The sequence below is a fragment of the Elephas maximus genome, chromosome 19 (assembly GCF_024166365.1).
Source record: "Elephas maximus indicus isolate mEleMax1 chromosome 19, mEleMax1 primary haplotype, whole genome shotgun sequence".
Taxonomy (NCBI): domain Eukaryota; kingdom Metazoa; phylum Chordata; class Mammalia; order Proboscidea; family Elephantidae; genus Elephas; species Elephas maximus.
Genome location: NC_064837.1, coordinates 68428653 through 68453541, shown reverse-complemented (window position 1 = coordinate 68453541; position 24889 = coordinate 68428653). Strand labels below are relative to the sequence as shown.

At 51.2% G+C, this 24889-nt stretch overlaps 1 protein-coding gene across 1 annotated transcript in view; it reads left to right on the top strand.

Moving 5' to 3' along the window:
* Window positions 1-24889, top strand: part of DNAH17 (dynein axonemal heavy chain 17) — a 115242-nt gene that overhangs the window by 15649 nt on the left and 74704 nt on the right. Inside the window, exons 11-28 of the mRNA XM_049859135.1 lie at window positions 340-605; window positions 967-1162; window positions 1981-2127; window positions 3748-3856; window positions 6872-6975; window positions 8267-8407; window positions 9445-9588; window positions 9931-10113; window positions 12296-12550; window positions 13659-13828; window positions 14807-15029; window positions 17608-17724; window positions 17826-17912; window positions 18757-18909; window positions 19795-20043; window positions 21404-21526; window positions 23928-24275; window positions 24384-24475. Coding sequence (XP_049715092.1) covers window positions 340-605; window positions 967-1162; window positions 1981-2127; window positions 3748-3856; window positions 6872-6975; window positions 8267-8407; window positions 9445-9588; window positions 9931-10113; window positions 12296-12550; window positions 13659-13828; window positions 14807-15029; window positions 17608-17724; window positions 17826-17912; window positions 18757-18909; window positions 19795-20043; window positions 21404-21526; window positions 23928-24275; window positions 24384-24475 — 3107 coding nt within the window. The remainder of the gene's footprint in view (window positions 1-339; window positions 606-966; window positions 1163-1980; window positions 2128-3747; window positions 3857-6871; window positions 6976-8266; window positions 8408-9444; window positions 9589-9930; window positions 10114-12295; window positions 12551-13658; window positions 13829-14806; window positions 15030-17607; window positions 17725-17825; window positions 17913-18756; window positions 18910-19794; window positions 20044-21403; window positions 21527-23927; window positions 24276-24383; window positions 24476-24889) is intronic.

The window sequence follows — 24889 nt, the reverse complement described above, 5'->3', positions numbered from 1 at the left end:
CCACTGTCTTCACATGGCCATCTTCCCTGTGGGCCTGTCTGTCTGTCTTCACACGGCACTCTTCCTGTGTGTCTGTCTGTTTTCTCTTCTTGTAAGGACACCAGTTATGCAGAGATCAGGGCCTAGCCTCCCGCAGCATGACCTCAGGTTAACTGACTACATCTTCAAAGCTCCTGTTTCCCAAAAAGGTCCCATTCACAGGTATGGGGTCAGGATGCCACTGCAGGAGGCATACGTTTTCTCACCCCTGAAGCTTGGTGTGTGCATTTCCTCAACAGCCGCAGGGGGCGGGGAAGGTGGGGGGACACCAGCTCAGACAGACCTCTCTCTTCTCCCCAGCTCCTGCACATGTGTGGGGGTCTCTTGGAGCGGCCTCTGATTCTCGCCGAGGTGGTGCCCAGGTATTCCGTCATGCTGGAGCTGTTCGATGCAGAGCTGGACAACATCAAGATCTTGTATGATGCCCAGATGGCAGCCTCACAGGAGGGGAATATCCCCCCAATCCACAAGAACATGCCCCCGGTGGCCGGGCAGCTCAAGTGGAGCCTGGAGCTACAGGAGAGGCTGGAGGCGCCCATGAGGGACCTGAAGCACATTGAGCACCCGTGAGTCACAATGGCCGGCCACGGGCTCCGGGGCAGGCACTGCCCCTCCATGGCAGCTGGAGGAGGGCAAGGGCCCACTCAGCTTCTAGGCAACCCCACTCTTCATGTTGGCCAAACCGTTACCTCCCAAAGCCAAATCCTGGAAGGTATCCATTCAAGTCCTCTCTCTCCTCTTCCAAAAGCCTTCTCAGTGGGTGTGACCTGGGACATATTCAGCTGTCCCCACCCCGATGGTCAGCCTCAAAGAGACAGGGAGTTGGGTGTCCACTTTGGTACCCGAGATCTAGCTGCAGTGGCTGGAGGGGCTAAGGAGGCTCAGACAAGACCTGGAGCCTATGGCTTCATCTGCCTCTGATTTCAGGGTCATGTCCAGCATTGAGGCCAAGCTGATCTACCAGAAGTATGACGAGATGATGATGCTGCTAAAAAACTGCCGTGAGAAGACCTACCAGGAGTGGGTGGCGCGAGTAGACCAGGACTGCCACTTCAACCTGGGACAGCCCCTCATCCAGCGGGACTCCACCACGAAACTCATCCAAGTCAACTTCAGCAAGGCGGTGGGTGCCATCTTGCCATTGCATCCAAAGGTCGAACTCGCATAAAATCGCTGCACCTGGGAGCTGGGGTCTTCCCTGGGGTTTTCACACCAAGGCCCTGAGGCTGATCCCCGTTCTCCGCCAGGACATGCTACTATCGGAGTCTCATGTTTCCGCCATCGTTAGCCTGATTCTTTGTTTTGTTAACCATGTCCTTCCATCGAGGTGGAAATGAAGTTTCAAAACCCAGGCTGAGTTAAGATATAAGAGGAAAACATAACTTCAATGAGTACATTACGGCAAAGCCTGGTAGGCTTTCCTGTTATCCCAATAGGAACCATCCATTTGAAATTTAAAAATAAATAAATAAGTCTTTGCAGGATCTGAACACATGGCCCCTCAGGTAAAGTCGGGCCCTCACTAGCAGGCTGTGGAGCATGTGTTCCAGGGCTACTTTAGGCGTATACAGAGGAAGGAGGCTCTTGAGGGTCAGGACCAGATGGGAGGAGAGGGTAGGACAGATGCTGGGGGCACCCAGGGGAAGCTCTGAAGGCTTTCTTCAACAGCCTGTTTGGGGGAAGAGAGTGGAGATAAGGAAGTCGTGATGATGTCATCTACCCACCTGTGGTTGCCAGCCCTTTCTGGCTCAGAACCAGGAAGTGGGGCAACTATGTCCCAACTATGTCCCAAACCTCCCTCCCCAAACACTGCCTCCCACCAACGTTGAAATCCTCCAGGCTGCACAGCCAGCCCTGGGCCAGGCCTTCCCTTCTGTTGGTAAATGCCACGCCATTGCGGTTACCTTCTGACATTGTCTCTGATCTTCACTGGCCATTTAGTTGGTGGCGGTTCTGAGAGAGGTCAAGTATCTGAAATTTCAGCAGCAAAAGGAGATGCCAGACAGTGCGGAGAGTCTGTTCTCACAGAATGAAACCTTCCGGAAGTTTGTAGGCAACTTGGAACTCATCGTTGGGTGGTATAATGAGGTGAGCTGGTGCAGCTTTTGTTCTGCTCTTGCCAAGTTTCGGTTTTTGTTTAGAACAAACACAAGTGTAAGATTGCCAAGTGGAACAGAATGAATGAGTATATTTTAATATTCAAGGAGCCCCGACGGTGCAGTAGTTAAGAGCTATGGCGGCTAGCAAAAAGGTTGGCAGTTCAAATCCACCAGTCGCTCCTTGGAAACCCTATGGAGCGGTTCTACTCTGTTCTATCAGGTTGCTATGAATTGGAATTGACTCAACAGCAATGGGTTTGCTTTTTTTTTTAGTATTCAAGTAGGGCACAAGTTATTCATGCAAACAGCAGCACCAAAGATGGTGATAACTCAAAGCAGCTGACAATGGAAACTCCATTTCCACTGGATATCGGTTTACATGACACGATTCTTTTTAGGTGCTTTACTCTCTAAACATGTTTGCTTTGGGTGATATTAAACTCATTCCACATTACTTGCATTGGACCCGCTGAAAGTGAAGGAGAGCACCCTGACATAATCTTTAAACCTTAAATCTTCTTAAAACCAAACAATAAAAAAAAAATTAGCCTAATTAGGAAAGAATGTCTATCTTGAGCACTGTACTCTTTTAAGAACTATCTATATTAGATCAAACTGACAACAGCAACTCGAAAGATTAGATGGGAAATTTAGGGGGCAGCGAGTTTATATGGATGGGGAGGAACAACTCAGGCGTGTGAGAATGGTTGCACAATTTGAAGAATGTAACCAATGTCACTGAATTGTACATTTACAAACTGTTGAATTTGTGTATGTTCTGCTGTGTGTATTCTCAACAACAACAAAAAATAAAATATTTTTTTAAAAAGTGGAGGAGAGGCATTTGCTAGAATCTAGACAAGGCTGACAAATCCCCAGAGGTATCTTGTGAAGAAGCAACCTGTGAGGCGATGCCCTCAAGATACACCAGAGAAGAGTCTAGGATGGCGGCTGGACCACCCTCAGCTTTATGCTCCCAGAAACCTCTTTTGGTCTTGACTCCTGGTATTGATCAGGTCTGGGGACCAAACACAAGCAATCTCACTCTCAAGAGGTTGATGATAAATAAGAGATCCCAAGCCGATTAGACGTGGGGAACCGTCCTACCTGGCGCCAGGTATGTTCAGAGCATTTCCTTCTCTGCCTGAGGCCCCTGGAAGCCAAATCAGAAGTGGCCTGGAGAACATGGGCTCAGGGTGCAGGGGCACTGCTTTTCTCACAGACCCCACCCACAGGTCCTGGGAGGGGTTGCTATTTGTACCACACGACCTCACCCCCAACCCAAGCCACAGCAAATTAGGCCAGGAATTATGATTTTTTTGTGTGTGTGTGGTAAATATATAGGTAATAAACACCTCCATTGTAATAACCTTGATGTGTACCATTCGCTGTCACAAATGTGTTCATTGAGTTGATCAACCATCGCCATTCCCAAATTCAGAAATCATTTTAAAATTTGGAATCTCCTGAGATTGTGTATCAGTCCCAATGACAACACTGATTGTCATTTCCTCAATGGGTGTTGAGTAACAGAAATCCTTGCCATACAGCAATTTAAATCTGGCTGGATTTGGAACCCAACCCTAAAGTTTGAGCCTTTCTTTTGCAGATAAAGACCACAGTGATGGCGGTAGAATTTCCGCTCATCGAGTCAGAATTGGAAGCAATCGACGTCAAGTTATTGGCCGCTGAAACGACATTGTTTTGGAATGGCGAAGGTATCAAGGACATGGTCCACCTTGGGTTAACTTGGGGGCTGAAGGGCCCAACCTGTGTAGTGTCTGCCCTAAAACCCACCTAGAGTGGCCACTTCTGCCTTCTAGCTTAATAGGTTTGCTTTATCTGCGCGAACATTAGTTTCCCCCGGGTGGTGCAAATGATTAAGAGCTTGGCTACTAACCAAAAGGTTGGTGGTTCAAGTCCACCCAGAGGCTCCTGAGAAGAAAGCCCTGGCAATCTACTTCTGAGAAACCATCCATGGAAAATGCTATGGAAAGAATCCTGATCAAAAGGGGCAAATGGAACAAAATTTCAAATTCTCATGGAACCCAGGCTTCCCAGAGCCGCTGAAGGCTGGGAAAGCCCTTGAAACTATTGCGCTGAGATAATCATTAAACCAGAACTATCCCCTGAGTCTTCTTTAAACCAAGCAATTAAAAAAAAAAACAAAAACTGTCATTCTGGAGTCTATTTCAACTCATTGTGACCCTGTAGAACAGAGTAGAACTGGCCTATGGGGTTTCCAAGGAGCAGCGAGTGGATTCAAACTGCCGACCTTTTGGTTAACAGGCAAGCTCTCAACCACTGTGCCCATAAAAATTAGTAAAGAATGTCTACTTTAAGCATTGTGCTCTTTTAAAGAACTGTCTATATGGGTTCAAACTGCCAACAGCAACTTGAGAGGTTAGAAAAGGGAACCTAGCGGCAGTGAGTTTATGTTAATGGGGGAGGAACTTGGAAAAGGAGGATGAGAATAATGGCACAACTCGAGGAATGTGACCAGTGTCACTGAGTTTACATGTAGAAATGGTTGAATTGGTGTATGTTCTGCTGTGTATATTTTCAACAACAACAAAAACAATTTTTTTTTAAAAGAAATATATTCTCAACAACAAAATAAATTAAAAAAAAAAAAACAAAACGCTGTGGAACACGGTTCTACTCTGACACCAATAGGGTCACCACGAGTCAGAGTCCACTCGACAGCAACTTGTTCTTAAAACTTTTTTAAGTGTATATATATATATATATATATATATGGAAACCTTGGTGGCACAGTGGTTACGTGCTAGAGCTGCTAACCAAAGGGTCAGCAGTTCAAATCCACCACCCTGTGCTCCTTGGAAACTCTGTGGGGCAGTTCTACCCTGTCCTATAGGGTCACTATGAGTCAGAATCAACTCAACGGCACTGGGTTTGGTTTGGTTTATATATGTGTGTGTGTGTGTGTGTGTGTGTGTGTGTGTGTATTGCAAGAGAAAGCTGGACAACGAAAAAGGAAGACTGAAGAAGAACTGATGCCTTTGAATTGTGGTGTTGGTGAAGAATATTGAATATACCACGGACTGCCAGAAGAACGAAGAAATCTGTCTTGGAAGAAGTACAACCAGAATGTTCCTTAGAAGCAAGGATGGCGAGACTACCTCTCACATACTTTGGACATGTTGTCAGGAGGGGTCAGTCCCTGGAGAAGGATATCATGCTTGGCAAAGTACACAGACAGTAAAAAAGAGGATGATCCTCAATGAGATGGACTGACACAGTGGCTGCAACAATGGGTTCCAGCATAGCAACAATTGTGAGGATGGTGCAGGACCAGGCAGTGTTTCGTTCTGTTGTGCATACGGTCATTATGAATCAGAATGGACTCGATGGCACCTAACAACAACAACATGTATGTATATATGTATACATATAAAACAAAACATTTCCCATTTCAGCATTTCTTTACGTGTACAATTCAGTTATATTCATCATGTTATGCAACATCACCATTATCCGTTTCCAAATTTTTCCATCACCCTTAACAGAAGCTTAGTGCTGACCTCTAAGTAATGAGTCCCTCTTTCCCCCCTCCAAAAGATTATTTAAAGCTAAAAGATAGTTCTACTTGCTTGCCCAATCCAAAAAGAGCTGATTTGTGTTGTTTATAATAAACGAAATTAGGCGGCAAAGGCTCCTTGGGAACTGCTGAGGGCTTCCAAAGTTTCCAAACCTGAGTTGCTGGAGCACCATGCAGGCTTCACTGTGGTTTCCCACATGGACACAGCAGGTGATCAAAGCAAAACATGTCTCTCAGAACATCCAGAAAGAAGCTCAGTAAAGACACAGAAGACCTAAATGCCACAATCAACTAACTTGACCTCATAGACATATACAGAACACTCCACCCAAGAGCAGCCAAGTAGACTTCCTTTTCCAAAGCACACGGAACATTCCCTAGAATAGACCACATATTAGGTCATAAAGCAAGCCAACAGACTCCAAAACATCAAAATATTATAAAGCAAAGCATGTCTCAACTGGCTTAGGGCCGATGTTAGAGAAGCAGAAAAAAGTGTCCCTATTGCTCTCCTTCCTCCTTTCATCTCAACTGTCAGGATAGATGGGGTGGGAGACCTCACTCCTGCCCCACTCACCCCCTGGACCCACCTCCAGCTCCTCTGAGACCGTCGGGCTTGCCTGTCGCCATCTTTTCAGTCCTCGTCTGCCATGTCCTGCATTCAATATCTCAACTGGCAGATGAGATTGAATTTTACAGTCCATTCCCTGAAATCGAGGTCTGTTCTGTACTTTTCTGTGCAAAGAGGCCATGCTACTTTTCTCTCACTTCTGCATAAGGACACATCTCTTTTCCAGCTCCTAGCTCCAAGTCACTGACAGCTTTGTAAAGAAGTTCAAGTCTATCCAGCATTCCGTTCACAGTTGGAGGGGCTGGGGTGCACAAGGATGTGAGGGAGTCTTTAACATCAGGAGTCTGGGATCCCTGGGTGGAATTAATGCCCACACATTTTGGGATAAGGTAGTTCTGTTTTCAAAGATACACAATGTGTGTTATTCCTCAACATTTTGTTTCTGAGAACTCTCAATGGATTCCTTCTGCTTCTGTTCTAAAACAGTAGAAATATTTTTGAAGAGCTGTCTCATAGTAATGAGTGTTAAGTCAACCCAAGAGAAGTTTTCATCTGGCTAAATTGTTCATTTTGTAATGTGCCTTTATGTTTATATTTTAGGTGTGTTTGGATATATCCAAGAGATGCGAGAAATACTACACGACTTGCAGACCAGGATGCAAAAAGCAAAGCAAAACATAGATGCGATTTCCCAGGCTATGAAGGTGAGCCAGTGACAAAGTGCAAAGTAGGCCTTGAATGGTGTCCCAGGAGATGGTCTTGAGAGAAATGGGGCCAGGTACAGATGCTCATGGTAAGTGCTGCCATGTGGCAAAACAGCAGTGGGCCCGTGCTGTTTAATGCAACGGTACAACTGATGTCAAAGTGGTCCTCATGTGGGAGAAGCCCAGGTCACTTGGTAGAATCGGGTTCTGTTCTATTCTGCTGAATTCAGAAAACACGTGCAGGGTCCACAAGGCTGGTGCTAGAAACAAACGATGGAAAAGATATCCACTAAGACTCAGCCCTGCCTGTAATAAGCTCATTGCTCAATACTTTTCAAGCTCAAATCCAATCCCAAAAAGCTGGGAAAAATCCTTCACTAGCTTCTCCCACGGTACATCCTCAATGCCCTAATTTGCAAAGACATTTGTAGCAATATAGCCAAAAGGAAGTTTTAAAGTCCCCCGCCCTATTATTTTCAATGTCCACAATGTAGCTCTTTTATTTTTATTACTATCACATTTAAGCTATATTTCTCTATCAAAATTAAATAATCACAATGCCCCACAAGCCCCACTGTTTTACTGCCCATACTACAGCCGCCAGCTAGGATGCGTTTTCAAATTTCTGTGATTTTCACCACCTGCCACCAGTCCCCCAATGCCTGGGTTGAAATAATGTAAAATCTCTTATCCAGGCCATTATTTATTTTTTCGTTGCTGTTCGGATCTTCTGTTTCAAGCTCCGCCCCACCCCTTACGCACCCTTCCCGCCCCCCACCGGCTCCTCCCCACTCCTTCCGGTCCTGCCCCACCCCCTTCTGGCCTCGCCCCTTCCGGTTCCGCCGCCCCACCTCTTCCGGCAGGTTAGTTGCCTCCACAGAGGGATCTATTCCCAGCCGGCCGTCTCTTGGGCGCAGTGGGTGGTACACACAGCACTGAGCATACATCCTTCCACTCTCAGGTCCTTCCCACGTCCCAAATAAGGGATTTCGGTGCCCCTTCCTCGAGAGAGTGACCCTTTTTGCCGACACATCCGGTGGTTTCTCGGTGATTCCCCTAGACCTTGAATGATCTTATGTTAAATCATCCGCCGCCCTCTGGTCAACAGTTTACTGTTTGTCCCAGGTCCTCAGCAGCCCCTAAAGTGTGCAGGCCACAGGATGTGACCTCGTCCTCTCCCAAATCAGCCAGGCATGGGGACGCTCACACCGAGGAGCGTGCCAGTGAAGGGGCAAGACCAAAAATCATTTTCTTCAAAACGCCTTTTCTCCCTCTGGGGTCTCTTTTTCAGGACTGGTCAGCCAACCCAATGTTTGAAAGAAAGGACAACAAGAAAGATACCCTCTTAGACTTGGATGGAAGAATGATCAATCTCAACAAACGCTACACAGCAGTCAAAGATGCGGGTCTGAAGATCCAAGCCATGGTTGCGGTAAGGAGAAACCGGGGGTCATCTGAGAGGCTGTTGCTTTTAGTAGAGCGGAAAGAATGAAGGCTGAGCTAGAAGTTTCATAAAAATGACGGATTTCACATTTTTTAACGGTCACAGAAGCCTGAGATCTTTAATCCAAGAGAGTCTGATATTGAACGAGCAGACCATGTTCCCTGTACTCTTGGAAGACTGGCCTGGCTCACCATGCCTCAGCCCTCCTCTGTCCTAAGGAAGCAGAGCTCCCAGCCTGCCAAAGTTAGTGCAGGCAGGTGCCATCTTTACCACCAGGCCCACAAACCTTGTTTTCTTGGAATAAGCTGCTGAGGGATAAGGACTGTGTGTGTTTGTCTGGTGTCCTTCCTGGGTTTTCCATCCAGAAGTGGGCAAGAAACAGCAACGGCGAAGGGCAAGGAACATCTGAGTGTGCATGCGTGGTGCATTGGTGCGAACACATCCCAGTCGGCATCGTGTGGTAACCCACCTGCTTTGCTGCCTAAGTCATGGGCGAATTCTGTTTTGCTCAGTTGTCTCCGCAGTCCGTGGTTCTGTGTCCCTGCTGGCCTCTGAGATAATTGTTGTTTGCACCTTCAGAGGGAGAAGGCAAAATGATAGTCTAGCGTTCCTGGCAGCTCTGCCTGGGTTCCTGAGATCGTGGGGTTTTTCACACCTTCCTCACCTGGCAGCCATCTTATCCAGCTTCCATTTTAGCTTATTTCTGAGGCTAATGCGAAAGGTAGAGCTCAGCACCGGCCTGAAAAAGAGAAAATTCTGCCTTGAGCTCAAAATGTTTTCATGGCGGTTTGGGGGACTTTCAAGCCATGGGGCAAATCATTGGTGTGGATTTAAATGAAGGGTCACCAGACCCAGACCAACCAGAGGGTCCCACTGTGGGGATGGTCGAGTGTTGGCTGACCTTGTGGTCAAGTCATTGCAGATGAGCAAAGCAAGAGTGCGCAGAGAGTTACTGAAAGCATTGATTGAAGAGTGGATGAATGATCCAGCAAAAATGGTGGCCAACCATGTGGTTCTATTTGCAGGAAAATGCAGAACTATTCAAAGCTGATACAACAAGCCTCTCCTGGAAAGATTATGTCAACTATATTGACAATATGGTCTTAGATGAATTTGACCAGTTTATTCGCAAGTCTTTAAATTACCTAACGGACAACATGGCTGTGGATGTAAGTTTTAAATATCAGGTATAGATGTCTATGTTGAAATCTAGTGTTTGGAGTTTCCCAGTGGCAGAAAAGGCTGTCTTGTGACGAACATATGTATCAAAGTCTGCCTATGGTGACCAACTCACTCCAGTTTGCCCAGGACGGTCCTGGTTTTAAAGTTGAAAGGCCTGCATCCCAGGAGTCCCCTCAGGTGGAGTGGTCCCTGGGAACCTAGCCCCACAGAGGTCCTGGCCAGGGGTGTTGACCGTCATCTACCTTGGATGAGACCTGGAGTGGACGGTGGGGCACTGAGAGTCATTCAGTCAAGGGTGGAGGTTGTGACCCCGGTGTGGCCTGTTCCAGGGCAGCGTTGCGCCCCTGTTTGAGGTCCGCATGGAGCTGGATGAGGACGGGCTGACCTTCAACCCGTCCCTGGAGGTGGGCTCAGACCAGGGCTTCCTGGCATTGATCGAGAGCCTGGTCAACGACATCTACAACACAGCCAAGCTCATCCCCCGCCTGGCCAGGGGCAGAATGAACTACAAGGTCAGTAGTGGCTTAGTGCCACCTCCCTTGCTTCCCTGCATGGGCTCCGACTGCTTCCGGGTCAGACTCCAAGAGAACTGGTTGCTCGTATTTTAAACGATGATGGTTTTGAATGCAGCAGGGAGACTGGCGGTTTATATTCCTTTAGATTTCCCAGAATAACAGAGGGGTTGCAATCTCCTTACTCCAGAACTCCATCCTTCTCCCCAAAGCTGTCCTTGGTTCTGTCCCCCACAGTGCCTACCCGTCAGCACCTCCCCACACTCACACACACACACACACACACGCCACCAAGAATGTAACCGTGCCCCACTTCCTGACACCTTGCTCTGTTCTGTCATTTAAACATCGTGATGCAGGCATCTCGACAAATGCACCTCCGACATCTTTTGAATTCACTGACTCCAAATGCATCAAACAACCCCCAGGTGTCCCACGTCACCAGATCCAGCTCAGGGATGCAGACATCCTGGGAAGCACAGCTCCGCCCAGAGGGGTGTCTAGGAGATGTGTTTCTTGGGACACCATTTGTCTGACAGGAAAACAAAAATGGTCCACAGGAAAGGGGCAGAGAAATGGCTCTTGCTGCCCACGAGCGAGGCCTGTGGGCCGCGGAAACAAGCGAGGCGTGGGGAGGTACTCGTGCCCGATGTCTGAATGCTTCTCAAGTGATGGAACAAGGCTTAAAACGTGGTTTCATTTCTTGAAACAGACAGACCTATGTCTTTCTATGGACACCCTTCCCACTGCCAAGAGGGCTTCCTTCTGGGAACCAGGGTGAGGGTGAGGAGGAGCGAGAACAGGGGAGGCGAAGGTGGATTTTCATTTCATAGGTTTCTGTGCTGTTTGAAGTTTGTAGAATGAGTGTGTACTGTTTGTAATAGTTACAGCAAGGGGTTCTGTGCCATTAGGGAGGGGGTGTACGTGTGTGTGTGCACATGTGTGCCTGTGTGCACACGCATATGTGTGCATGTATGTGCAAATGTGTGCACACGTGTGTCTGTGTATGCATATTTTTGTGTGTTTGTGCATGTATGTTTCTGAGTGTGTGCATATTTTCATGCCTGTGTGTGCACATGTGCATGTTTGTGTGTATATGCATATGTGTGCATGTTTGTGGATATGAGTGTGCATACTTGTGCACACATGTGTTCATGTGTCTGCATGTGTTTACATTCGAATGTGTGTGTGTGTGCATGCACGTGTGCGTAGGGTGAGGTGAGGGCACAGGAGGAAATCGCTAACTACTTGGGAGGGTCAGGGGTGGCTTCCAAGAGAAGCTAATGCATGAGTGGTCTGAACGGGTGGGGGCAGTTTCTGGGCTGATGGGATCAGGCAGAGAAAATGGCTGGTGGATTTCTAAGCCACAGAAAGATGCTGGCCTGGCCAAGTTCATGCAACTCTCCCAAGTTCAGAATAGAGCTCATCACCTCCCATCCCACTCAGCCCAGGAGGGCCAGACCCAGGACGTTCCTGCTGAGGCTCCCGCACCCACTTGGGGCCCCAACAAAGCCACACACAGAGAAGGATGGAGCAAAACAGAATAAGGGTCCCAGTGACTAAGCCCTGCCCAAGGCTGGCTCCTAGTCAGGATTCGCCAGTCCCGTGAGCCAGTGAGTCTGTTTTTGTTTAAACCAGTTTGGGTTGGGTTTTATGTCACTTGGAGGTAGAAAGGTCGTGTCCAGCTCAGGCTTCTGGTGCTCTCTGCTCTAGCCACCCATGGTAGACTTCTATCAGTTCCCAAACACCCTGTTTCCTCACACCACAGGGCCTTTGCACATGCTTTGCTGCCTTTGCCTACCCGACCATCAGCTTCTCAGGGATCATTCCCTGGTCTACCCCCCTCTTCATTTCCCTGCATCACTTCTTAGAGCAGTAGTCAGAGCTGCGATGTCCCATTTATGTGATTCTTGGATGAGTGTCTGGCGCACCCTGGCCCGTGACCCTCCATGAGCCCGGCACAGACTCCAGCACTCGGCAAGGCCTGAGTGACCAGTGAATGAATGAACCAATGCATGCATCATCTCAGGGCCACGGGGTGCAGGCACCTTCAGCATCTCACAGGAGAGCACCACCAGTCGGCAAAGTCCCCAGCCCCTGTCCTAAACATAGCAGCCCTCCACCCAGAGAGCCCCTCTGCCGGGCCGTGAGATGGCTCACTGTGTCCTCCTCTTGTCCGCAGACGGACCTGGAGGACATGACAGACCTGATAGAGATGAGGGAGGAAGTCTCCAACCTGGTCCTCAGCGCCATGAAGGAGGCTGAGGAGTACCAGGACTCCTTTGAGCGCTACTCCTACCTGTGGATGGACGACCTCCAGGAGTTCATGAGGCACTTCCTGACCTACGGGCACGCCATCACCCCGGAGGACCTTGACATGCGCGCTGATGAGAGCCTCCCCAAGACGCCCCCCACCCTTGAGCAGTTCCAGCAGCAGGTGTGTGCGGACTGCCTCTCACAGGCTCCTCGCACCAGGAGCCCCAGGGAAGGGGCTCCAGCTGGATTTAAAACATGGGTGGCCCTCCAGCTCTTTTTCCCAATGGGTGGGGAGAAAGGATACCACCGTGAGGCCACCATGGGCAGGGACAAAGGACATCACCGTGGGGCCACCATGGGCAGGGATAAGGGCACCACTGTGGGGCCACCATGATCAGGGACAAAGGACACCACTGTGGGGCCACCATGGGCAGGGAGAAGGACACCACCATGGGGCCACCATGGGCAGGGAGAAGGACACCACTGTGGGGTCACCATGATGGACATCGGCAAGTGGGTGTGTCCTGGCTGTACAGGGCAGGACAGCTCACGGAGTCAGAGGCCCAGGAAGGAAAGCAAGCTGGGGTGCCCTTTGGGAACCCATGGCCATGCTCACCTCCTTACCATCACGCTGACCTCCTTACCATCTGCCGTGTACTTCCTCAGAAGCCCTGCTGGGGTTGCCTGGTTGCCTTCCTTTCTGATGCCTGTGGCCCTAAATTCTCCTGTCCTGTGACAGTTACCCTAGACTGCAGGGCTAGAGGGAACCTTAAGGGTCTTGGGAGAAGGAAAGCTAGCACGTGATAAGGACCTGGCTTTCCTGGTCTCGTCCCACAGCAGAACCCATGCGGGTAGGAAGCTTAGCCCCAGCAATGTTCAGCACCTGCTCAAAGCCCCCAGCCAGGCCACACAAACTCAGACCTCTCTGACTGTAGAGCTGGAGGGAAGTTGGGGAGTGAGGGGGAGGAGATCAGGGAACGCTCCCTGAGGAAGCGACCCTGGGTTTGAGAGCTGATGGGCAGGTAGGCAAAGAGTAAGGGAAGCAGCATTCCAGGCAGCAGAACACACGTGCAAAGGCCCTGCAGTGGGAGGAAGCAGAGTGCTTGGGGACCTGAAAGAAGACTATTGTGGGTGGTTAGAGCAGAGAGCACTAGAGGCCTGAGCTGGACAGGACCTTGTTAGTGGCAAGTGACAGAGAAAGGGAGAGCAGCAGGCTGACGCTCTGGCACGTTGGAGGCTGACCCAGGCTCCACCTGAGGTGGTGACATGGCACCGGCTGCGTCTCCCAGATCGACTCCTACGAGAAGCTATACGAGGAAGTATCCAAGTGCGAGAACACGGTGGTGTTTCACGGCTGGCTGCAGTGCGACTGCCGCCCCTTCAAGCAGGCCCTGCTCAACACCATCAAGCGCTGGAGCTTCATGTTCAAGCGGCACCTGAGTGACCATGTCATCAACAGGTGGGTACAGCGACCCACACCCCCTCCCAGCCTGGAGCTGAGCCACACCCGGGGAGCAAGAAGACGGGTCAGGGGTCTGTCAATGGCCTTCCACAGAGGGTCATGGATGTCTGGGGAGGCACCCGCCACGCAGCCGAGGGGGCTCCGAGGTCAGGCTCAGCAGCAAGAGGCCCACCAGAGATGGTCAGGTCCAGTGGGAAGGCGCTCGTTCACACCTATTTACTGGGTAGTTACAGTGTCAGGCACCAGGGGTTGGCGGGAGCCTCACATTTAACCAGTGGACGAATGGCAATGTAGTTAGAGACCAACAGGGTCCCTGGGTGGTGCAAACAGTTTGTGCTCAACGGCTAACCTTAAAGTTGGTGGTTCAAATCCATGCAGCGGTGCTGCAGAAGAGAGGCCTAGCAGTCTGCTCCCATAAAGACTACAGCCGAGAAAACCCTAAGGAGCAATTCTACTCTAACACATGGGGTCGCCATGAGACGACATCTACTTGATGGGTTTAGGTTTGGGTTTGGGTTTTTTAGTTGGGCCGTGGAGTGCAGATGCCATGAGAGAGAGATGGACAGAGCTGGGAGGCCGGTGAAGGCCTCAGCAAGCATGGCCCTGACTAAGCTGGGCCCCGGGGCTCAGTTAGAACTCAGCTGGTGGAAAGTGGGCTGACAGAGCAGGCTGGGGTGCAGCAAGCGAGAAGCCCTGAGTGGATAACAGCCCCCCAGACAGGGCCATGCTCGACCCCCAGAATGCCTTCGCTGCCATCCACTGCCTTGGTGGGCCTCAGCCCCTTCCCCACCTATTAGCAGGCATCCAGAGGGTCCAAGGAGGACCGAATCCCCCAGACGGTGCCTTGCTGGACTGCCAGCATGCCCTCGCTGCTGTCCACCTCTTCGGTGGGCCTCAGCCCTTTCCCCACCTGTTAGCAGGCCTCCAGAGGGTCCAAGGAGGACCGAGCCCCCCAGACACTCCCTTGTCTTGCAGCCTGGCCGACCTGGAGGCCTTCATGAAAGTTGCCAGAATGGGCTTGACCAAGCCACTCAAGGAGGGGGACTACAACGGGCTGGTGGAGGTCATGGGGCACCTGATGAGGGTCAAGGAGCGGCAGGCGGCCACCGATACCATGTTCGAGCCACTGAAGCAAACCATCGAGCTGCTGAAGACGTACGGCGAGGAGATACCTGAGGAGACACACACGAAGCTGCAGGTGTGCGGCGGGGCTCGGGGCAGGCGGTGGGGGCCCAGCCGGTACTCTGAGAGGGGAGGCTGGGGTCCGGCGGGGGCTCTGGGCAGGGAAGGGCCAGCCGGCAGGGGCAACAGGAGGCAGGGGCAGAGTGAGATGAGACTACCCCATGCACAGCAACCTGGAAGTCAGCACTCAAGGCCGACATCCCCGAGAAACGGGGGAAACATCCCTGCGGAATGGGGGCCCCAGGGCTAGAGCAGGCATCCCTCCACCCTATGGGGGTTTGGTTGGAAGAAAGGCGCCTTGTGTCCCTCATGTCCTCCTGAGTGCAGGGCTGGCCCAGTGTCAGATCGTCCAGCAGCGGAGGGATTTAGTTATGAGGGCGGTAGGGGTTCTCCCAAGGCGAGGTGGGGCGGCAGAACCCTGCAGGGATTAGGTCCACAGCAGCAGGCCTAGAGGGGCCTCCCCACCAGAGAGCAGTGGGAGAGCTGCTCTGGGAGCTGGCCCCCGGTGAAGGTCCCAGCACTGCCCAGTTTGTGTCTGGGATGAACGGCTGGCAGCAGCTCTGGCAGAAGGAGGAGGGGCTGGACTTGGCGTTTGCACAGCTCCCTGTCTCTGTCATCTGCTCTATGTCCCGTTCCCCTGCCAATGCTCACTAGCTCCAGGCGTGCCCAAAACCCACAGCTGGGGGGTGATGAGATGATGGGCAAGGGGAGCGGGACAGACCCACGGCCACACAGCAGGCAGTCTCAGCCGCACGCCACCCAGGCCCTGCTCTGAGCCTGCTGTGATCCGATGGTAAACACCAGGCCGTGCCTGCCTTTGCCACCTGGCCAGAGACCCAGTCCCGGAGGCCCCAGGGCCATGGACGTGCCTACGGGTGTGATACCGATGTCCTTTGAGGAGTCCCACTCGAGATCATGACACTGAAACCATTAGGACTGCTAATCCTGGAAGAAATAGAAACATCTCCTCCGTTTGTGGGCTTGTGGGCTGGGATTGTTTTTTCCTTTAAAATATTTTCTTGTGATTCTATGCACAATGTTTGGCCAATGTGGAGACCTTGGAAAATACCAGAATTCTTCCAATTGCTAAAGCAGTTCTCGAAATGGTAAAGTTATAGACCTGGAGAACAGATTAGTGGTGGGGTGACAGCGGAACAGAGATGGAGGTGGGGGAGGACGGGGGGACAGAGATGGAGGTGGAATGGGGGATGGGGGTCAGAGACGGAGGTAGAATGGAGAATGGGTACAAATATAAAGAGGTGAGGATCCCTGGTGGCGCAGTGGTTGAGCACTTGGCTGCTAACTCACCAGCCACTCCACGGGAAAAAACCTAGCAATCTGCTCCTGTACAGATTAAGATTAAACTCATTGCCGTCGAGGCAGTTCCAACTGTTACCGACCCTATAGGACAGAGTACAATTGCCCCATAGGGTTTTCAAGGCTGTAAACTTTACAGAAGCAGATTGTCACATCTTTATCCCACCTGTAAAGATTACAGCCTAGCAAACCCTATGGGGCAGTTCTACTCTGTCACGTGGGGTCGGTATGAGTTGGAAGCAGCTTGACAGCACCCAACAACAACGACATTGAAGAGAGATGATGTCGTTAACAGAAACTCAAAACATGTTAGAAAGGCTAAAGCTGAAATACAGAGCGGTAGCGGGAGGGAGGTACTTTGTGGTGGCGAAACTGCTCTGCATCTTGATTGTGGTGGTGGCTACACAAATCGCTCTTGGTGTTGCTGTTGTTAGCTGTCCTTGAGTCACCCCGGCTGACGGCGACCCCGTACACAATGGAACGAAACGCTGCCTGGCCCTGCACCATCCTCGCAATCGTAATGCTTAAGCCCATTGTTGCAGCCACTGTGTCATTCCATCTCATTGAGGGTCTTCCTCTTTTTCGCTGACCCTCTACCAAGCATGATGTCGTTCTCCAGGGACTGGTCCCTCTCGATAACATGTTCAACGTATGTGAGATGCAGGCTCGCCATCTTTGCTTCAAAGATGCGTTCTGGTTGTGCTTCCAAGACAGATTTGTTTGCTCTTCTGGCAGTCCATGGTATATTCGATATTCTTCACCAACACCGTAATTTGAAGCTATCAGCTCTTCTTCGGTCTTCCTTATTCATTGTCCAGCTTTCACACGCATATGAGGCGATTGAAAACACCATGGCTTGGGTCAGGCACACCTTAATCCCAAGGCAACATGTTTGCTTTTTAACACTTTAAAGAGGTCTTTTGTAGCAGATTTGCCCAATGCAATGCATCATTTGATTTCTTGACTGCTGCTTCCATGGGTTGCAATTTGAAATTGCTACGCACAGCACGCAAGTAAATTCAGATTAAAAAACGTTGAGGTGAAAACTGAGTAAATTCAGCAGTCCGGTATTAACAGAAATATACCAAGGTCGAATCCTGGCTTTGATGTTGAACCTCAGCTGTGTAAGACACCACCTTGGGGGGACGCTGGGTGAAGGGTACTCTGGACCCTTTGTACTGTTTCGCAACTTCCTGTGAGTCTATAATTATTTTGCAATAAGAAATTTTAAAAAGAGAAGACTCAGGAACCCCCTCCTTGGCCCTGGCCTTCCACAGGAGCTGCCGGAGCAGTGGACAAACACCAAGAAACTGGCCATCCAGGTGAAGCAGAATGTGGCCCCCCTCCAGGCCAACGAGGTCAACATCCTACGGCGGAAGTGCCAGCAGTTCGAGGTGCCGCAGGCCTGGGCGGGCGGGAGGTGGGGGGCAGGGCTCTCAGCAGCCGGCTCCTCCTGGGGTCTGACCGCACCCCCGCCCTTACTGTCTGTCTGCAGCTCAAGCAGCACGAATTCCGGGAGAAGTTCAGGCAGGACGCCCCGTTCTCCTTTAGCGACCCTGATCCCTACAAGTCCTTGAACAAGGTATTGGCTCACAGACGAGCTTGGGTCCACTGGGGACCCCGTGGCCTCCTCATCTGTTCTCAAGCTGTTCTTGTGAGTCCGGAAACACGGCCCCATGTGACTAGCCACAGGCCGTGTGTGTGTGTGTGTGTGTGTGTGTGTACACAAGCCTGTGTATCGGTGTATGTGTATATCAGTGTACCTTTGTGTGTGTGACCATGCATTGTGTGCACGTGTGAGTATGCATGAGTGTGTGTGTGTGCACAAGCGTGAAGGTGGATGTGAGTATGCGTGTGTGTGCATGAATGTGTGTGCATATGTGAGTGAGCATGTGGATGAGTGTGAAAATGGATGTGAGTGTGCACATGTGCACGTGGGTGTGTATGTGAATGTGTCCGTGTGCATCTGTGTGTGCACATGAATGTGGGTGTGTACAGATGCCTGCATGTGTGTGTGTGTATGAGTGTGTGAGCATGTGTGCATGTGTGTGTGTCTATTCTGGGTGCATGTGAATCTGTGTGTGTGAGTGTGTAGCTGAGTACCTGGAGGCAGACTGCCCCGCCCAGCCCTGCCACCTCACCTCTATGGGTGCTGCTTGCTGTTAGCGCCCCCTCCAGACCCACTGCTCACGACCATCTACTCACCTCACCTGAACAACCCTGGAGCCTCACAAAGCTGCCCTGTCCCTTAGCCCACTCTGCCTCCTAAGTCCCTGTTCTCTTCTCATTTGGCAGTTTCCTGTCACAGGCCTTAAACCCAGCCATCCCTCCCGACTTTTTCCCTCTCCTGGCCACTGCCCCCACCCGGCATCCCACATGGCTTGCACCATGTCCACTCTGCCCCTTGCCCCTGCCTGTCCCCCCAGCAACAGAAGAGCATCGCAGCCATGGAGGCCATCATGGAGGCACTGTCCAAGTCCGGGAGCCTCTTTGAGGTCACGGTCCCTGACTACAAGCAGCTCAAAGCCTGCCATAAGGAAGTCCGCCTACTGAAGGAGCTCTGGGACATGGTCGTCATGGTGAGGGCAATGGCGAGCCCGTCCCTTGCATGCCCTGCAGCACTCAGCTCCCCAGCAGGCAGGGGGCCGGGCAGGACATGTGGCCGCACCAAGGTACCAGGTGCCTGTGCTCCCTGACCCTTCAGTTGTAAAACACATGCCATCAGTGTCCTGGTCTTTGGTGGAGGCACCTGAGAGACCCTGGGATGGGGCCACGCCGCAAAAGCACCTCTGTGTATCTTATTCTCTGTGCGTGGGCGTTCTCTCCCTCTGCCTGCCGCTTTCCTCTCCTGCCTCTTCGCTTCCTCCTCCTCCATCCTCTCCCTCCTCCTCTCATTCTTTCTCCCATCTTCCCTTTCTTTTTTCAGTCTGTGGGAATACCACTCAATCCAGCATGTTTCTCGTTTATACAAAGTCCACACACTAGTTCCAAGCAGCCCCAGGCAGCAGTCCGCCCAGGTTGGTTCAGCATCCCAGGCGATTTGGCTCTTACGACACCTGTGTATCAAGGGACACTTCCATAATTGCCAAAGCGGGATAGAGAACGCTGAGCCAAGCACTGTCGATTAAATGCTACCCGGAAGTGACAGGTGTCCCTCATATCCCATTGACAAAGACAACTTCTGTGTCCAGGCCAGAAGCAGAAGAGAACTTGGCCCTGGTGAATGGTATCAGGGCCAATCACAGTGTTTTGCCAAAATATCTTTTAACTGCTAATTCATGGCTAGTGATAGGGCTATTGATTTTTTTTCCTCTGTATCCAGCCACTTTACTGAGCTCCATTATTGGTTCTAAATCTCCCTCCCTGGCCTTTGTTCCTTAAGAGCAATTACAGTAAGGGAAGGCAGATGTCTCTGTGGCTCCTCTCTGACACGTGCCGCAGGGGAACAGGCCTTTCCTTCTCAGGTCAACACCAGCATCGACAACTGGAAGACCACCAAGTGGAAGAACATCAACGTGGAGCAGATGGACATAGACTGCAAGAAGTTTGCCAAGGACGTGAGGTCTCTGGACAAGGAGATGAAGGCCTGGGACGCCTTTGTGGGGCTCGACAACACCGTGAAGAACATGATCACGTCCCTGCGTGCCGTGAGCGAGCTGCAGAACCCCGCCATTCGGGACCGCCACTGGCAGCAGCTCATGATGGCCACCCAGGTACTGCTGGCCTGGCAGGGTGGGGGTGGCAGCCCCGGCAGCTGGCCCCAGCTGGATGGCAGCCATGCTCAGGCTCGACGCTGATGAAGCCATGGTGTGGGGCTCATTCCACACTTGGAGTCGTGCACTGCTGTCACCATCTTGAAATTGTCCATAATTTTTGAACAAGGGGGCCGTCGTTTTCACTTTGCACCGGGCCCCTCAGATTAAGTAGCCGGTCCTGGTTGTAGGTTGAATGTCCCCAGGGCTCAAGGAGTTTGGGGGGATAAACAGGTCCTTTGTGGCCTCCATGCGCCTCAGGAGGGTTGAGTCCAAGCGCCCGACTTTCCTGGGGCCGTCTCCTAGTGCCGGGTACTGGCCTTGACACCCACCAAAGGACAACAGGAACCCTCAGCTACTCACAGAGACCCCACCTAGCTCCCAAGGATGCAGAGACAGTAAACACAGGGAAGCAAGGAAAGAACAGTCTGTGCTAGCATGTGAGGGGTATGAGGAGGGGTCTAAGAGGTTAGAGGAGGAGCCACAGCCACAGGGAGGCATGAGCAGAAGAGAGTCCAGGAGGACTTGGATTTTGGCCTTGGTCTTGGGACAAGGGAGTGTAAGATAAGCAGAGAGCTGGGCAGGGCTGGTGGTGACAGTGGGGGCCAGCAGGTGGGGGAACTTCGGGGAGAAGGGTTTGGTGGAGCAGAGAACACATTCAGGATTCATGAGCAACGTGCTCCAAAAAGAAGTTACAGCCCATGGCCCCCGAAAAAAAAACCTCGTTAGCTGCTGTTGAGTCAGCCCCTGACTTCGTGGCGACCCCAAGCACAATGGAATTAGATCGTCATGACCCACAGGGTTTTAGTGGCTGGTTTTTGGAAGTAGATCACCAGCCATTTCTTCCTTGTCTGTCTTAGTCCAGAAGCTCTGCTGGAACCTGTTCAGCATCTTGGTATCACTCAAGCTTCCACTGACAGATGGGTGGTGGCTGTGCACGAGGTGCACTGACCAGGAATTAAACCTGGGTCTCCTGCTTAGAAGGTGAGAATTCTACCGCTGAGCCAGCACTGCCCCTTTCCTAAACCAATTACCAGGTGCATCAAGTTGACTCCCACTCACGGCGACCCCGTGCATGTCTGGGTAGGACTGTGCTCTGCGGGGTTTTCAGTGGCTGATTTTTCAGAATTAGGTTGCCAGGCCTTTCTTCCAAGGCACCTTTGGGTAGACTCAAACCTCTGACCTTTCAGTTAACAGCTAAATGCATTAAACGTTCACACCACCCTGGGACTAAAAGCTGCTTCTCCACAAGGACAAAGAAACCCACTGACTGAGTACAAATAACCTCACATGCAAAATGTCTTCTCCCCCCACCACCTAGGTGAAATTTGACATGTCGGACGAGACAACCTTGGCAGATCTGCTCCAGCTGAATCTACACAAGTATGAGGACGAGGTCCGCAACATCGTGGACAAGGCCGTGAAGGAGTCTGGGATGGAAAAGGTAACCTTGACGGCAACACTTACTTTGTGCGGGTGGCCCTGAAGCTGACCCAGAGGCTCAGCGTCTTGTGACATCTCGTTTTCCATGGGGCCCTGTGGCCACTTAAGACTAGGGGAAAGTAGAGCGAGTCTTCTCTTAGCCAGCCTGTCGCAGAGACCTTGCAAAATAGTTTCTGGATTTATTATAAAAAGGAAAATTGGATTCCCGGCTGTAGCTCTCTCTCTCTGCGTGCAGTAGCCTGTACACTTGAAGATAAGCTGCTCCCAGGAGTCTTTGCTCAGGGAGCACTGAGGTGATGTTAACGGTGGTGGAATGATTTGGGAAAAGGATCGTGAGAATGGCGGCACACCGTGAAGAATGCAGTCAGTGTCGCTGAATTGTACCTCTCGGAATGTAGAGATGGCGTGTGTTTTAGTATAAGTATTTTCACCACCCCAGTAAAACGTAAAAAATAAACAAACCGCACTCCCACAACACTGCAGTTCTGTGAAAGGCGATGGAAAAATTGGAGACGCGTTGGTGGTGGTGGGTGAATAGCATGATGAACATATTTGATGTCACTGACCCGTACACGTGAAGACTGCCGAATGGGCGAGTGTTTGGTTACCTGTGTATTTACGTGCCTGTTGTCGCTAGGTGCCGTGGAGTGGGTTCCAACTCACAGCGACCCTATGTACAACAGAATGAAACACTGCCCGGTCCTGTGCCATCCTCACAGTCGTTGCCACGTTCGAGTCCACTGTTGCAGCCACTGTGTCAGTCCATCTCACGGAGGGTCATCTTCTTTTTTGCTGACCCTCTACTAAGCATGATGTCTTTCTCCAGGGACTGGTCCCTTCTGATAGCATGTCCAAAATACGTGAGACAAAAAGTCTCACCATACTCACTTCCAAAGAGCGCTCTGGCTGTACTTCTTCCGAGATAGATTTGTTTGGTCTCCTGGTAGTCCATAGTATATTCAGTATCCCTCAGCAACACCACAATCTGAAGGCATCAGTTCTTCTTCGGTCTTCCTTATTCATTGTCCAGCTTTCGTATGCATATGAGGTGACAGAAAATACTGTGGCTTGGGTCAGGGGCACCTTAGCCCTCACAGTGATATCTTTGCTTTTTAACACTTGAAAGAGGTCTTTTGCAGCATATTTGCCCAATGCTGTATATCATTTGGGAAACCCTGGTGGTGAAGTGGTTAAGTGCTACGGCTGCTAACCAAAGGGTCAGCAGTTTGAATCCGCCAGGTGCTCCTTGGAAGCTCTATGGGGCAGTTCTACTCTGTCCTATAGGGTCGCTACGAGTTGAAACTGACTCGATGGCACTGGGTTTGGGTTTTTTTGTTTGTTTGTTTATATGTCATTTGATTTCCTGACTCCCTCTTCCGTGGGCGTTGATTGTGGTTTATACCTCAACCTAAAGAAAACAAAAATCCTCCCAACTGGACCAATAAGCAGCGTCACTGTAAAAAGAGAAAAGATTGACGTTGTCAAGGATTTCATTTGACTTGAATCCACAGTCAGTGTACGTTTACATGCACACACTTAATAATGAAACAGGACAGTCAGGGCTCTGCTTCCCTTCTGTGAGCATCTCCACCTGCCTCTTCAGGTGACTCCCTGGCCTGGGCTTTGCCTGCAGAAAAGAGGCTGAAGGAGACGGAGAAGGGGGAGGAAGGGTGACCCTCAGCCACACCTAGAGTTGTCGGTGAGCCAGACGGGTCAGGCTGGGTCAGCTCCAGCATACCAGAAAATTCTGGAAGCATCCTTTTGCAATTCAGATCTCTCTCCTCACATTACTGTGTTGTGAGTTTGAACTGTCATATTTTGGCTTTCTTGTAACAGCTTTATGGACATACAATTCACATATCATACAATTAGTCATTTAAAGGGTACAATTCAGTAGGTTTTTTTTTTTTTTTAGCATATTTACAGAGTTGGGCAACTGTCACCACAGTTGATTTTAGAACATTTTCATCCCTTCAAAAAGACACCCCGTACCCTTTAGCTATCACCCCTGATACCCCACTGCCCCCCAGCCCTGGGGTAACCACTAATCTGCTTTCTGTCTCCACGGATTTGCCTGTTCCAGACATTTTGTGTAGTGGAGTCATGCATTATGTGGCCTTTGGTGTCTGGCTTTTTTCACTTAGGATGCAGTCAAGGTTCATCGTGTTGTGGCGTGTATCCCCAAGTAACAGTGGGTCGTATGGATGTAGTGTGTTTTGTTTGTCTGCTCGTCAGCTGATGGACATGTAGTGTGTCTCCATCTTTTGGCTTCTGTGCTGCTATGCATTTTGGCTTTGGTGAAGGGGAACTTCATTCCAATGACCGAGGAAACTCAGGCCCCACACGAGCTCCGTGCCTCAGATGGCCTGGTGACGGGATCTCTGCCCCTGTGTCCCTGACAGGTGCTGAAAGCCCTGGACAGCACCTGGTCAACCATGGAGTTTGAGCACGAGCCACACCCACGCACGGGCACCATGATGCTCAAGTCGGACGAGGTGCTGGTGGAGACACTGGAGGACAACCAGGTGCAGCTACAGAACCTGATGATGTCCAAGTACCTGTCCCACTTCCTGAAGGAGGTGACGAGCTGGCAGCAGAAGCTGTCCACAGCCGATTCGGTCATCTCCATCTGGTTCGAGGTCCAGAGGACCTGGAGCCACCTGGAGAGCATCTTCATCGGCTCCGAGGACATCCGCGCCCAGCTGCCCGAGGACTCCAAGCGCTTTGACACCATCGACCTGGAATTCAAGGTGGGCACAGCCCCTTCCCCCTCCCTGCCCCGCCCGGGGCATCACCAGGAACGGCTGCATGGGGCAAACGGGGCTCCTAGCACCCTGCTCACCCCTTTCTCTTCCCAGGTCTTGATGGCAGATGCCGTGAAAACGCCCAATGTGGTGGAAGCCACGAACAAGCCGGGTCTCTACGACAAACTTGAGAATCTAAAGAAGAGGTGGGTCCTCATGTCCACCAGACGAGGGATGTCACTGTATCGGGAGCCCAAGTCTGTGGGACCTGCAAATTCATCCACTGGTACCCTTCCCTTCCCTGAAAGCACGTGCTCCCCAGCCCCGTCCAGCCACACACCATCCACGCACCCACAGGCTGAACAACGATTAATCAACACCCTTCGTCCTGGGGGTGCCCCCCAAGGTCAGAGGGTAGCAAAGGAACGAGAGCACCCTGCCGTACGTTCTGAATTAAACTGGGGATGTGAATAACAGGGAGTCCCTAGGTGACGCAAACGGTTACCATACTTGGCTGCCGACCTAAAGTTGGAGCTGTACCCAGAAGCGCCTCAGGAGAAAGCCCCGGAGATCTCCTTCCACACAGTCACCCACTGAAAACCCTGGAGCACAGTTCTGCT